Below are 14,632 nucleotides of genomic sequence, written 5' to 3'. Positions count from 1 at the left end.
GACTGGCAGGGCAGAGAATCGTCGCGGGTTCTTTTCCTGAGGGAGGGAGAGAAAGGGCAGGAAGGGGGACGCACAGAGAGTGAAGACACAACTCACGGTTTCCGATCAGGCAAGAAAGAGAGCTACAGATGTTTCTTTAAACCATTTGTTTTTGTATTTTCAAGCTTACATAAATGGTATCATCCTATACATGACATCACTATTACAACTTGCTTTTACTTTATATCATTTTGGGGTGTACCTAAAGTGTGATATAAGTAGATTTCATTCATTTTAAACCTGATATATAGTAGTCCACTGCCTATGTATTTCTGTTACTGTTTTTTCCACTGTTTTTTATTAGTAATTTTTAAAATATTTATTTTTAGGAAAGTGTAAGTGGCAGAGAGGCAGAGAGGTAGGAACAGAGGATCTGAACTGGGCTCAGGGCTGACAAGCTGACAGCCATGAGCCCAGTGTAGGGCTCAGATCTACGAATCACAAGATCATGACCTCGAAAAGGTCAGATGCTCAACCTACTGAGCCACCCACTGTATGTTTTAAAAACCCAGTTTGTTTATTGCTTCTGTAGGCTAGATATATAGTAATAAAATTGCTGGGTTTTTAATAAAAAATATTTATTTATTTTGAGAGAGAGAGAATGAGCCAGGGGTATGGGGCAGAGGTAAAGAGAGAAGAGAGAGCATAATTAGAGGTAGCACACTTACATGCTGGTTAGTGCTTACTGTGTACTAGAATCTACTGTAAGCTTTTCAGGTGTTGTATTATGTCATTTATCACAACAGGATAAGGACGCAGAAAGGTTAATAAATAAGTTAACCTTCTTTATGCCTGAAGCCATTCTGCTAGTAATGATGGTGCTGAAAACTCTGACATTTAACCCCGTACACACTGTTAGTATACTCTTTTGTTGCTTTTTGTCATAAATTAAGTTTAAAAATTGCCTAGTCAATACAGGATAATCACATTAAAACAATATGAGTTGGTGGTTGGATGTCAGGGTTTAAGTAATTTCTACTTGGTGGAGTATTAGGATTGTTTCTTCTAGTAGAAGCACATCCTCATATATTGTGATTTGGGATTTTTTAAGCATTGGTTGTGTCTAGTTAGTTGAAAAGTTGGTGTACGTGTTCTACCTCCCCAGAGCCTATAGGGCCTCAAGGCAACACTGTGTCTTACTTTGTGTTCCTGCATGAGTGTCAAATGGAGCTCTTTAGCCCCCATACTGCCGTACTAATAGTGGTGTGAAACATCAGTACCCTGCGTAAGGTCGTTCTGAAGTGGGGAGGCATGTAATGTCACAGCACATCTTCCCGCCTTTTGCTTGTCACATGGGTCATCGAAGGATTGACTAGTATAGTGCCCACAGACTGAGGCCTGAGGCCGGGGGGTCCTGGAGGACCAGGCCATGATGGCGAACCTAGGGGTCTACACAGACTTTCCATTAAGGGCAAAGCCCTACCACCTTTCTCAGGCAAGATTACTTTCCTGTTCTGCACTCCCTTTAAAAAAAAGAAAAAAAAAAAGAATTTCAGAGGTTAGCCTCCGGCTTCCTTTCCCCTGCCCTTGCTTATTCCATCTCTTCCTGAGCTAAGCACACACATCTCACCCTCTCTTTGATTTCCTCCACTCAGACCCTGAATGGAGCATATGGGTGATGCATCCGAATCTCCTGGAATGCTTCTTCAATGAAAATTCCTGAGTCCCACCTTAGACCTAATCAGAATCTGTGAATCAGAATCTGTGGGTGATGCTCTCGTGATACATGATTTTTTTTTAAATTTTAGCTCTGTGCCTCACTTGGGCCTTGAACTCTCACAAGCTTGAAATCAAGCGTCATCACATGTTCTACTGACTGAGCTAGCCAGGTGCCCCAGAGATATAGGAGTTTTTAACTCTTTATTATGGAAATTACAAATGTGTCCAGAGATAAATAATACTGTTAACCCTTATGTACCTGTTGTCCAGCTATGAAGTGATCATTAGCTTGTGAGCCACTTTTACATTGTCTGTGGACAGTCCCACCCACTTACCCTTGATTATTTGGAAACATATCACAGATAGTATTTTTTTCTATAAATATTTCATTGTGTATTTCTAAAAGATCATTTTTTTTAAAAGTCAGTTTCTTGGGGCTTTTGTTCTTAGAACAAATGGGCAGAAATAGGGATGTAGGAGATTAGGACTATTAAGTAATGTGAGCTCAGAAGTGGTGGAGAGTATCTCTGTGCATTGAGATCATGGAGTCACTGGGGGCGGGGGGATTCCTAGTCCCTTCTATGTTCTGATGGCCCTGCGACCAGACTGTAAGGGATTGGAGTCTGGGAAGAGAGGAGAGTCCCAGGCATCCTGACCTTAACAGGATGTTGAGCTCTTGTGGCCGCTTCACCTGGAGCTGCAATGTCCAGCTGACCTTTGAAGATGAGAGAGACGCATCAGCTTACATAAATTAGAGACTGCACCTGTGTACGTGTGACTGTGTAGATTTCCTGATCTAAAGTGAAGGTCCCTTCTACCTCACGATCCGGTTTGCTCATAACAATGCTTTCTCTTTTCCAGTGGGTGAATTTGTAAGTGACGTTCTACTCGTTCCGGAAAAGTGCCAGTTTTTTCACAAAAAGTGGATGGAGGTGTGCGAGAATCACCAGCATTGGCACACTGTAGTCAAAGAGGTAAAAGAATGGATCATGTGTTGTTTTTCTTGTTAAGAGAGAAAGTAACATTTTCTTCCAAACCTCCTCATGATTTCAAGTTGCTTTTATTTTCCCTTTACCTCTTCAAGGCTTGCAATACTTGTATCTTCTAAATTAAAAATATTTTGGGGCGCCTGGGTGGCTCAGTTGGTTAAGCATCCAACGCCACTCTTGGTTTCGGCTCAGGTCATGATCTCATGGTTTGTGAGTTCAAGCCCCACTTCACACTCTGCATAGACAGTGAGGAGCTTACTTGGCATTCTCTCTCTCCCTCTGTCTCTGCCCCTCCTGCACTCATGCATGTGCGCTCACTCACGCGCGCGCTCGCTCTCTCTCTCTCTCTCTCTCTCTCTCTCTCTCAAAATAAATAAACTTAAAATTTTTTAGGGACGCCTGGGTGGCTCAGACAGTTAAGTATCCGATTGCGGCTCAGGTCATGATCTCATGGTTCATGAGTTTGAGTCCCATATAGGGCTCTGTGCTGACAGTTCAAAGCCTGGAGCCTGCTTTGGATTCTGTGTCTTCCTCTCTCCCTGTCCGTCCCCTACTCGTGCTGTCTCTCAAAAATAAATAAATATTAAATTAAAAAATTTTCTCGAATAAAATTAATATTTGGGAAGATATTTTTGTAGGGAAATACATTGTTGACAATCAAGCCCCTAAAGTTAAGGGTGCTGAAAAAGATTGTTAAACAAGGATGCTGCCCATGGGATTCTGAAGGAGGCCATCTCAAACCCTAGGGCCTTAGGGTAGAAATAGCCAATTCTAGAGGATCTAGGTCTTGACGTGTATCCTCATAGGATTAGATGCCATTTCATTCTTTCAGTGAGGAGAAATACCCTTTATTATACTTGTCTTCTGTGGTTAAGTTGGATCTCTAGTGAGTTTCTTTGGTTAGATTCTGACACAGTGTCCTCACAGTGAGGAATGTGTATTATCACTGACTACCTTCAACTGGCATTGATAATTACTAGAAGAACTCCTCTCTTTTCCTTAATTTCTTTTTTCTAGCTGTGGGCTTTTGTTGTTTCTGGCCCGGATGATGATTCTCCATTGCAAGTTAAGCAAAATTTGTAAATCTTTATAAAATAATAGCATCACAACTTGTTGACAGAAAATTTATGTGTCCATGAGAGAAGGCATTACATAGTGATTTGATAGGGGTTTCTTTTGGATGAAGCTAGTGATCTGGGACTATTTGGCCAAATTTATTAATGTTCTGATGTTGGGTCTGTGGCTTTCTTTTAGGCCTGTCTGACTCAGGGGATGACCTTATATCGCTATGGCATGCTGCTGCCCTGTGGGGTAGACCAGTTCCATGGCACTGAATATGTCTGCTGCCCTCAGACAAAGATTATTGAATCGACTGTGTCAAAAGAGGAAGAGGAAGATGAGGAGGAAGAAGAGGAAGAGGATGAAGAGGAAGACTATGATATTTATAAAAGGTAAATTTTTCTTCTGCACCTGTGCAGTTGTTTTGCTGGTTGCAGTGGGCTGCCGGCCTCTCCCTTCTGGATAAAGTGGGCATTCCCTTGTTTGCGTTGGAGTTGAGTCAGCTGGCGTTTCATTGTCGCCTTAGCTGATTGCAGGCCTGCCGGCGGCTCTTGGCTTCCTATTCTGTGGCCATGGTATTTTCTGCAGGCTAATGCAATGCCTGCCCACTTACTCCCTACCTTTGCTGCTGTAGCTGGGCTGAGGGCTGTAGTGGCACAGCTAAACTGAGTTGAGCTTATTTCCTGTCTCTGTTTTTGTGTTTCAGCATAGGGAAGAGAATCATTGTTGAGCTTTGCACATAGGAATTGGTCTTAACCTTCCTTTTCTGTTGTGACCCTTAGTGAATTTCCTACTGAAGCAGATTTGGAGGACTTCACAGAAGCAGCTGTGGACGAGGATGACGAAGATGAGGAGGAAGGGGAGGAAGTGGTGGAAGACCGTGATTACTACTACGACACCTTTAAAGGAGATGACTACAATGAAGAGAACCCTACTGAACCCAGCAGCGATGGGACCATTTCAGAAAAGGAGATTACTCACGATGTTAAAGGTAACCTGACGTATTAAAAATCCATTTAGTAGTCATTTGCTACAGTTTTGGCCTGCATTCATCACAGGTAAGTACAGAGCGAGAGGCGATGCTCCTGGACGCTGACGTGAAGTCCACTCTCCAGCCTGCTGGTGGTGCCATCTTAGCACTGGGTGGCCAGGCCACTGACGCACTCAGGGAGGGACCCAGAATTGAATCAGAAACTGTCATTGGCATTGTAAGGACTGAACTACAGAACAGGGGCCAGAGAATAGGGAGATAATGATGGTTTCCCCTTGGGCAGGAGCCTGTTCTCTCCCAAGGGGATGCCCCTCCTCAGTACTTCTGAAGCCCTGACCTTCTAAAATGAAATCAACTTCCTTGGTTCTTTTTCCTGAGTATGTTCCTGTCTGTAGGCTGCCTTGTTGGTCCACCAGAAAGATGTCTGTGACTGGAAGGGTGGCCTTTAACGACCTGCTGGTGTGGTCAGGGGCAGCAATTTTTTCATCCTGTCAATCCAAAAAAAAAAAAAAAGGTGACCATCTAGAATCATTTACACGCAGCCTCCTGGAGAGTGTTTGACGCCATTTAAGATCTGAAGAATTATTTAGGACCCCCGGTAGGGGAAATACTTAGTCTAGAAGTTTCTTTTCTTTTTTAAAAATTTTTAAAATGTTTGTTTTTGAGAGAGTGAGAGAAAGAGCGAGAGCATGAGTGGGCAAGGGACAGAGAGGGAGACACAGAATCCGAAGCAAGCTCCGGGCTCTGAGCTGTCAACACCAAGCCCGAAGTGGGGCTCAGACCCACAGACTGTGAGATTATGACCTGAGCTAAAGTCAGACGCTTAACCAGCTGAGACACCAGGTGCCCCAGCAGTCTAGAAGTTTCTGATTCATCTTGGAGAACATGAAAATGTACACTTGAGACACTTGAGTAGCATTTTCTATGGTTACCACCACTAAAACAGCCTCAAATCACCCACATTGGTCGCCGCTGGTCCTTGATATCACGACTCTCTACAAGTCAGGCAAATATCTCAGAAGTGGGGAAGCTCACAGAGCTGTGAGCTACAGAATTCCTCTCTGTCAGTCTAGACTCAAGACAATGTGAAAAACATTTCAGTTCCTAAACGTCTTTACTACAGTCAGTATGGAAAAATGGCTACGTCCTCAAGAAGGACAGGCTCAAGTTGGTGAGCGCTCAGGGGCCGCCCAGTCTTGGCCTCCTCTGAGGTTCAGCGGGTCATCCAGCTTGTCGCCTGGGCCTGGCCCGTCCTCCTCCCCCTGCCGGCCTATAGCACTGAGACCGAAGCTGCTGCCTCTGTTCTGCTGACGCTCTGACCGTTTTCACACAGCTGTCTGCTCCCAGGAGGCGATGACGGGGCCCTGCCGGGCCGTGATGCCCCGTTGGTACTTCGACCTCTCCAAGGGAAAGTGCGTGCACTTTATATATGGCGGCTGCGGAGGCAACAGGAACAATTTTGAGTCTGAGGATTATTGTATGGCTGTGTGTAAAGCTATGAGTAAGTCCCGGCGCGCTGGCTCCAAGCAGCGGCTCTGTCCTGTCCAGCGTTCTGTCTCTCCCGGCCGTCCCTGTGACCTCGTCTGTGTCGTGCTCTCTTGCCGACTCAGGTGTTGGCTGTCAGTCGTTTCCCCCTCATCTCTGTGCTTTCTAGGCCTAGGCTTTGCTTTCCTGTGGGCACTCACAAGCCCAGTTTTATACATCCATGCTCACTGTGGGTCTGGTGGTGGTGTGGTGGTGGTGGCGGTGTGTCCTCTCCGTGGCACAGCGGAGAGCCCAGCGGCCTGCTCGTTCTTCTCCTTCCTGGTATCTGTGGGCCCCCGGAGGGCTTCTGTGTTGCTTTGACTGCTGTCTCTAGTTGAAAGACACAAAGGAGTAAGCAGGTTAGCCGTTAGTTCTGCACATTCTTCTTTCCGTTCTTTCCTCTTGTTCTTGTCTTTGAGCTACCCTGTCTCCTGCCCCCGTGGTGCATGTCGGCCAAGGGGGACACCAGTCTTCACAGAAGGGACACCAGGAGTACTCCTAGGAGTCAGAGTATTGAAATATCTTGCTTTATGCCTTCTGGGGAGAGAGCCCTGCAGCTGAGAGGTGGTAACTGTTTTTCCAATGTTTTGGCAACATTGGATCATACGGAACTTTAGGAAGTAAAAGAATTTTAGTTCGTGTGTCCTTTGGTCACAGAGGAAATTCAGTGGTTCAGCTCAGTTGGGTTTACTTAGACATGGGAAGGAGAAGCGTTGCTTTTCTCTGTGGCTGCCTCTTCCTTTCTAAGGCCCTCTTTCTCTCATCCTGCAGTGCTAGCCCATGGGTTTGGAAGAGCCCCCAGCTGGGCACTCATTTCTTGGTTCTGATTCTGGAACTTATTAGAATAATGAGTTGCTAGTCATTCCTACTATTTGCTCTTAAGATTTTTGGCCATCGCTTCTGATGGACTTTCACTCAAATTTACCTCCCTGTTCCTCTTTCCTCCCCTGACCAAAAGATATTTTAAATCTTAATATAATATGGTGTGCTTTTAGCACCTCCACTCCAGCAGCTGCTCTGTGGAGAAGCTGTTTCTATTAGAAATCATTGAGAATGTGGAGACAGTATGAATCCTAAGGGGACTTTGGTGGCAGAAACTTTTATTCAGGAAAGATATGGGGAGAGAAATTATTGTGATATTTCCTGCTTTGTAAAGTTACTTAAAATACGGGGCAACAAAACATTATTTGGGGGTGAAGCCTGAGGAATCAGGGGTCATTAAAGATCTTACTGAATATGGAGATGCAGTGGTTTCATAAAGGATCAGATGGATAGTGCTGTAAGATACTGTAGAACGGCAGTAGTAGTTCCTGATACATATATAGTTGGGAGGACTTACACAGAGAAACTGTGTTCATGTACTTGTGGGGTCCCCAGCCTGAGTGCTCTGAGAGCCCAGAAGTATCACTGGGCCACTTGTCAAGTTTGTGACCCCCCCCCTCCCCCCAAGGGGTCTGAGGCGAATGTGCTGGTTTTGTGAGCCAGTCCTTTTCACAGGGACAGAACGATGTGGTTCTGGGTCTGGGTGTCCTCCATCTTCAGGACCAGACCTCTGAGCCTGCTGTGCCTTTACGTTTTTGTTCCGGGGGGTGGAGGCAGCTTGTGTTTTATATAATCTTCATCCAGCCCAGTGATATGAACCAAAGACTGTCTCCAACACATAAGCCTTTAAGCTGCAGACGTGCGTTGCCGATGGCAACGTGCTCATTGGCACTGAGGGACTTCAGTGCTTTGAAATTCTCCCAGCTGAACTTCTGAGTTCCAGGGGGAATGTGGTTTGTGAATCTGTGTATTCTAATTTAGTTAATCTGTAAATTGGCTATGGTGATCCTCTTTAACTTATGTAGGAGCCAAATATTGACAAGATTTTAGTTGTAGCTTTAGGTTTACAGCTAAGTAAAAATGCTTTGACGGAAGAACTTTGGAGTGGTCTGCAGTTGTTTTAGTGTCGTGTTACAGTTCTGCAATTCTGGAAACTGAGTGAATTTATCTCTGAACTGAAATTTGTTGGGTTTGGTATTTGCTGTCCACTGAGCTCTAACATTATGATACAGCAAGTTGGACAAGCAAGTTTTCTGTCCTTCCTCCCTGGCTTGGAAAATTGGGAATGAACTGGGCTAATAAGAGTTTTTCATAGGGATTTCTTCAGGAGTTGAGTAGGTAAACTTGTCCTCTCACACCTTTCCTTTGTGAGGCTAAGCTCTCTTGTGTGGAGAATTCACTTGCCTGGGTCCAGTAAGACCTTATGCGTGACTAGCAGTGAGGAAAGTGTTTTCTAATGGGTTTGCTCCCTGGTGGGTGGTGGCCTGGGAAGGCCAGCAAGCCCAGACAGAGCCCAGCGTATCTCCCACTTTGTGGTGAATCCTTGTCAAGTACAGCAACTTAGTGTTGTCCCTCATCCTTGGTATGAGGGGCTAAGACTTGTTCAGTCATATGGAAAAGTAAAAAATTATATAACTAGAGTACTTTGAACTTTCCCTTCCCAGTCTGTATACAAAGACCATTCAGCACTAAAGTTCCTTTCAAAATGGGAGCATTTGTGGAAGTTGCCTGTGCAGGCCTGATGTCTGGCTTTGTCTCTGGCCAGAAACGATCATGACAGCAATAAGTAATTAGTTTTTAGGTTGTAAGATTTCAGGAACTGAGGGAAGGGGTAGAAGTGATTTCCTTTTCTTCCTCTGAAACCTTAAGTAGATGCCAAGGATACCAGGGGGCATGGACTGGCTTGGTGGCTGAATGTCACAGAGGGAAGGGGGTGCAGTGCGCTCTAACCAAGTGGAGTCTTGACAGACAGGAGCACCTTGTACCATGAGCGTGGTGTGAGACAAACTAGTCCTTTCTGCAAGTCCTAAGCTTGATTTCCTTCCTAGAGCACAGTGCACCTTCATCCTTGGGCCTGGCCCCCAAAGGGAACCCCCTCTTGTTTTGTTCCAGTTCCCCCAACTCCTCTGCCAACCAATGATGTCGATGTGTATTTCGAGACCTCTGCAGACGATAATGAGCACGCTCGCTTCCAGAAGGCCAAGGAGCAGCTGGAAATCAGGCACCGCAACCGAATGGACAGGGTAAACCTTGGCACTCCCCTTCTGTTCCAGGTGTTGGGCACTGTATCGTAGAGTTTTCCTAATGGAAGAAAAGGCACACCACCCCCCTAGATTGTCTTGCTGTGTTAGGACAGGTGAAGTGTGAGTGTATAAGCTGGGCTCCCTTTTGGGTGTGGCTAGCCCCTCCCCCTGCCCCACTCCCCATCTCCATGATAATATAATTAGCTTCTGAGTGCTCTGCGGAGCACTTCCTGTAACCATTATGTTCTTGTTATTTTTCTTTGCTATTAACTAGCTTAAAAAAAAATTCTTCCTAAGGAGGGAAACATTGTATCACTGTTGTAAATAGAAAGCTAGTATCATTTGCCATTTAGAACAAAGTTACTGTAAAAATATATTAGATGAAAGCAAACCTGTATTAATATATTCTACCTTAGATACTGTTGTCTGCTAAAGGTTCTGAGTTTCAAGACATTTTTTTTTTATAAGTAATCTTTACACACCCAGTGTGAGGCTTGAATTTACAACCTCAAGATCAGGAGTCACACGTTCCACTGACTGAGCCAGCCAGGCACCCCCTCTGGATGCTTTCTTAAAAGAGTTTTAGGTGTTAGAGCAATGTGAGCACCACAGTGCAGCTTTCTCCTAGTTACTGAGAAAGATTGAAAACTTGAAAAGCATTTGTTAGGTCTGAATACCAGTCAGATCTCACACACATTACATATGCTGGGCTTATACTTCTAGAAATGTTTGTGGATTCTATTTAAGCCACAATAGTTCTGAGAAGTAGGTATTAAACATGCCCCCACCCCCCTCTTTCTGTGTGTGAGAAGACTAAGGCACAGAGACTTTTAAATAACTTGCCCAAGGCTATAGAACAAGGAGGTCACGGAATTGAGACTCCCTTTGTTGAGTCTGTGACCTTCTGAGGTGGTAATCCTGTGAACAAGCGAAAACTACCCTGAGCTAGTGAGGGGTCATATGAGGAGATTTCCTTTTGCAGTTTCCTACGTTAGATTTCAGGGCCTGGCAGTATTTTTAGAAAATGGGGGGATTGTTTTAGCGATGAGTCTCTGGTGATACTGGCTTTGACCTTTGTTCTAGGTAAAGAAGGAATGGGAAGAGGCCGAGCTTCAGGCCAAGAACCTCCCGAAAGCAGAGAGACAGACTCTCATTCAGGTAAGATGTGTTTTCCAAGGACATAGCCTCCAGCCTCGCCCTCTAAAGTCCAGTCAGAGCCAGCCATCCAGGAAATTAGCATTTGACACCTTCTTTTAGTTGAGAGCTTATGTTACAGGAAGTTTTAACTGGCTTGCCTTTTTCTTTCCCCCCACCTCCCAACTAGCATTCTCCAGAATTTTTCACCAATGGTAGAAGGAAAGTATATCAACCAGAATGTACCTAATTCATGCCAGGAAGCAAACTTCAGCTGGCTGTGTTTGTTAATTCTGCTCTCCTCAGTTCATCTTCATTCTTAGACTGTGATTTGTTTTTCAGCAGTATAGGTATATATATATATATATCAATATGTATCCATATATATATATATATATATACATTTTTTGCAGACTTCTTGAAAAGTCAAAAGCCAGACAGTAAAACACTCTAATACCAGTTCATCTCCAGCTTTGCAAGAATGTAACAGAATCAGCAGCAGCTGCACCCCCGCCTTGAGTAGAAGAGAGTATTGCTAGGAATAGGGATAGCAATTTGTAAGGCTGATTTGCGTTTCATAAAGCTGATTGCATTTTAAATCAGTTTGTGTTGAACTGAACTCTTTCTTCCTAGGATATTAACACTGTTGGAATACCTTTTCTTTCTTAATCATCTAGAAAATCTAAGAGTGTTGATTTCTACATAGCCAGTGCTTCCTATGCAGGGAAATTTAGTTCCACAGCCTTGAGCTTTACCTTTCAACCTGGCCAGGTATTTCACAGATAACTTGCCCGTCAGGACTTCAGTGTGGATGACTCAGCATAACCCACTGCATTACTGAGACGTATTTCCTAATACAGCTCCTGTTGGTCTTTGTCTCCGGATTTGGAACTGGGGCACCTTTCCCACAATGTGGAAAGGGCAACATTCCTTCTTGGACAGGGCACATGGTGAAACCCTGCATTGGGCTTACTACACGAGTGAGTTCAGTGACAAAGTGCTAATAAGTCCCTCGCCCCTCAGATTTAACATGCTCTCATTAGATAAGGAAGTACTTTTCCTGACAGCAGTCAGATAAAGTATATTTACATCTTACCCTTGCTTCAGCTCCGGACCTGTTAGCAGCTCGCACAGGCCCTGAGCGAGGAGGCACGTACTGGGATTTTGCTGTGTGCTTAGACTTCCTCCAGGTACCGTCAAGTTCACATTGTTCCTGCCTTCTTGGTTTAGCACTTCCAAGCTATGGTTAAAGCCCTAGAGAAGGAAGCAGCCAGCGAGAAGCAGCAGCTGGTGGAGACACACCTGGCTCGGGTGGAAGCTATGCTGAACGACCGCCGTCGCATGGCTCTGGAGAACTACCTGGCCGCCTTGCAGTCTGACCCACCACGGGTAAGTGGCGTGCGGAGCCCAGGCACGGAACACAGTCCCCTCGATGTCCCCTCCTCTGAAGTAGTATATGTGTAGAACATGTATGATGACACACAAGGCAAAAAAAATTTACGTTTTTATGATGAGTTCTGGCAAGGGAAGAGAAGGTAAGGAAAGAAGAGGAGGAGAAAGGTGTCGTGTTCTTATGTCGCCTTAGCATTACACTTTATGCTTGCATGTGCCCCCTGTGATATAGAAGTGTCTAACCCTGGAAAAGCGTAACCTGAGGATATTGGTTGGTAGTTACTCAATTACTGAATTTTTGTAGTAGCTTTACTTTTTTTTTTTAATGTTTAGTTTTGAGAGAGAGAGACACACACACAGACAGATTGTGAGTTGGGGAGGGGCAGAGAGAGAGAGGGAGACCTAGAATCCAAAGCAGGCTCCAGGCTCTGAACTGTCAGCACAGAGTTTGATGTGGGGCTTGAACTCATGAGCTGGGAGATCACTTTATGCTTGCATGTGCCCCCTGAGCCAAAAAGTCAAATGGTTAACCGACTGAGCCACCCAGGCGCCCCTTTGTAGTAGCTTTACTTAAAGAATGAAAACATGCCTTTTGAACACTCTGTTGTAATAAGATTATGAAGAAAAGGGCAAAGGGACTTATAATGAAGCCCTTTGTGCTAGTGGTCTCACGCTTCTTTATCCCTTCGCTCTAACCTTCCTTGCTTTTGGGGGATGGAAAGTATTGGAAAGAAGGTAACCTTAGGTGAGCAGGTGAAGTCTTCTCTGGCTGACCCAGGGACTGCCTACCCTGTAACTAAGGTGTCAGACACTGAGCTCAGGAAAGAGGAAGGACCGAGCAGGACAGTGGCCTAGAGATTCTGGAAAGCACTGTTCCTTGAGGAGCCAACATAACTTTGGAACTTAGTTTTCAGTACATTGTGTAGAAAGGTAGTTTCTTCTTACTCGGGAAGCTTAAAAGCTTTAAAAAGCACAGCTTTCCTTCTCCGTGCCTGACGGACCTTTACATTCTTAGGCGAGTTTTTTTAAGCTTTGCTTTCCTGCCTATTCTTAGTTCTGTAGTATCTGGATATTCCAACTACTGTTCTCTCTTGCAGCCTCATCGCGTCCTGCAGGCCTTGCGGCGTTACGTCCGTGCGGAGAACAAAGATCGCCTGCATACCATCCGTCACTACCAGCATGTGTTGGCTGTTGACCCAGAAAAGGCAGCGCAGATGAAGTCCCAGGTATACTAGACACGGTTGAAATGGCTGCAGGAGACGGTCCCCATAGTCGTGCTTGGAAAGTGATAAATGGTTCCCAAAGACATTATTAGCTTATAAGAGTTGGTTTTCGCAAAGATACAATTTTTAAAATCTCTTTTTCATACTTTCTTCTCTTTAGCCCTTTCTCCGTAAAGAGTTTCTGAAAGTTTAGGAAAGCATGACTATTAAAGAGATAAGTCAATTTCTTAATCTTTTTTTTTATATCTGTTTCTTTCTGATTTATGGTACCATCAGAATTAATACTTGAAATCTTTTTCTAGACAAGTATATCAAGCAGTTTCTAAAACTTGGTGTCTTTTGTTTTGTACGTTAGTTTTAGTTTGGATAGGTACTGGTTTCGTCTTGGGGGCGTCCAGCTTTCCTTTACAGTCACCTGGAAGAGGTTTGTCGGGTCCGTCTTTCTAATTTCGGTAATGTCCATACGTTAACTCGCGTTTTACTCTCTTGTATTTGTACATAAGTCACCTCCCTGTAGGATGCTGGCTTCCTGGTAAACCAGCAAGTCTAATAGCTTAGCCTGTTGGTGTTTTAGGAGGCCTTGTGAAGACATGATTGATCTTATTTTATTTCCTCTCATATTTTAAATTTAGTGGTGTACTCATTGCCCAGTATCTGAGGGATGCACTTGCCCATCCCCCCAGGAACTCCCCTCGCAGCCTCTTGCCAAGTGTGTATGAGGGTTGTGAGGCAACCTGCCCAGATGTCCTAGGAGTCTTGCCCCCGGGGTGGCTGCTCCCTTGGTTGAGAAGTTCGTGTGCCTAGTGTCTACATGCCAGACCACACTAGATCTGACCTTGCAGAGTTGGATCCCTTGTGTCCCCTTGAGCAGCTCACAGTCAGCATGGGACTAATTACATTAACTGTAAAGATGAAGAATAACTATCCTTATACGGAGTTGACTTGAGCGGGTGGGTATTTGGGGGAATGAGTGGGAGAATGTGGACAGGATGGCTGTGGGGACCCTGGGAGGCATCTAGGGTGGGGGCCTGAGCTCAAGGCTTTGCATTAAACTGGCTGTGGTAGAAGAGAAGGCAAAAGGCCAAGTCCTAGCATGGCTTCCAGGAGGTGGAGACGGAGCAATGCATCTATCTTGACAGAGGCTACATTTCTCAGGTTTCCTTGGGGGAGGGGGGGGGCGGCGGACAGAAATAAGAGACCTTTGTTCAAATTTTTTGTGGAAAAACTAGACTACCATGTAGTATTTTACAGAAAAACAGCCATTTTTATGTGGTGAGACTAAAAGGAAAGGACTAGGGAGTGAGTAGTATATCGGCAGGGTCCCAGTGCCACGCCAGATGGCGCAGGAAGTGGAACTCTGTCCCTTCCTCACAGACCTCGGGGGAACCCAGCTCTCCTGTGTGATTCTCGCTCTGTGCTCTGTGCTCTTCTGGTGAAGCTTGGCTGCTGAGATACATGAACTTTTGCATGTTCCCTGTTGTGTTACCTACACTCTAGAAAACACTGACTATGTTCAGCCTATTGTAATGTGCACATGTGGTCTTGGATGTGAGTGGA

At 45.0% G+C, this 14,632-nt stretch overlaps 1 protein-coding gene across 4 annotated transcripts in view; it reads left to right on the top strand.

Annotated features, from left to right (window-relative positions):
* The window catches only part of APLP2 (amyloid beta precursor like protein 2), an 81,409-nt gene that overhangs the window by 53,768 nt on the left and 13,009 nt on the right, over positions 1–14,632 (top strand). For 2 of the 4 annotated variants that reach the window (XM_029915715.1, XM_029915714.1), the window contains exons 4-11: positions 2,560–2,672; positions 3,942–4,138; positions 4,529–4,737; positions 6,071–6,238; positions 9,196–9,326; positions 10,410–10,484; positions 11,691–11,849; positions 12,950–13,078. In XM_029915715.1, the coding sequence (XP_029771575.1) occupies positions 2,560–2,672; positions 3,942–4,138; positions 4,529–4,737; positions 6,071–6,238; positions 9,196–9,326; positions 10,410–10,484; positions 11,691–11,849; positions 12,950–13,078 (1,181 nt within the window). The remainder of the gene's footprint in view (positions 1–2,559; positions 2,673–3,941; positions 4,139–4,528; positions 4,738–6,070; positions 6,239–9,195; positions 9,327–10,409; positions 10,485–11,690; positions 11,850–12,949; positions 13,079–14,632) is intronic. The other 2 variants (XM_029915717.1, XM_029915716.1) reach the window with 1 other exon arrangement.

The sequence above is a fragment of the Suricata suricatta genome, chromosome 11 (assembly GCF_006229205.1).
Source record: "Suricata suricatta isolate VVHF042 chromosome 11, meerkat_22Aug2017_6uvM2_HiC, whole genome shotgun sequence".
Taxonomy (NCBI): Eukaryota; Metazoa; Chordata; class Mammalia; order Carnivora; family Herpestidae; genus Suricata; species Suricata suricatta.
This window is presented reverse-complemented; position numbering and strand designations above follow the sequence as displayed.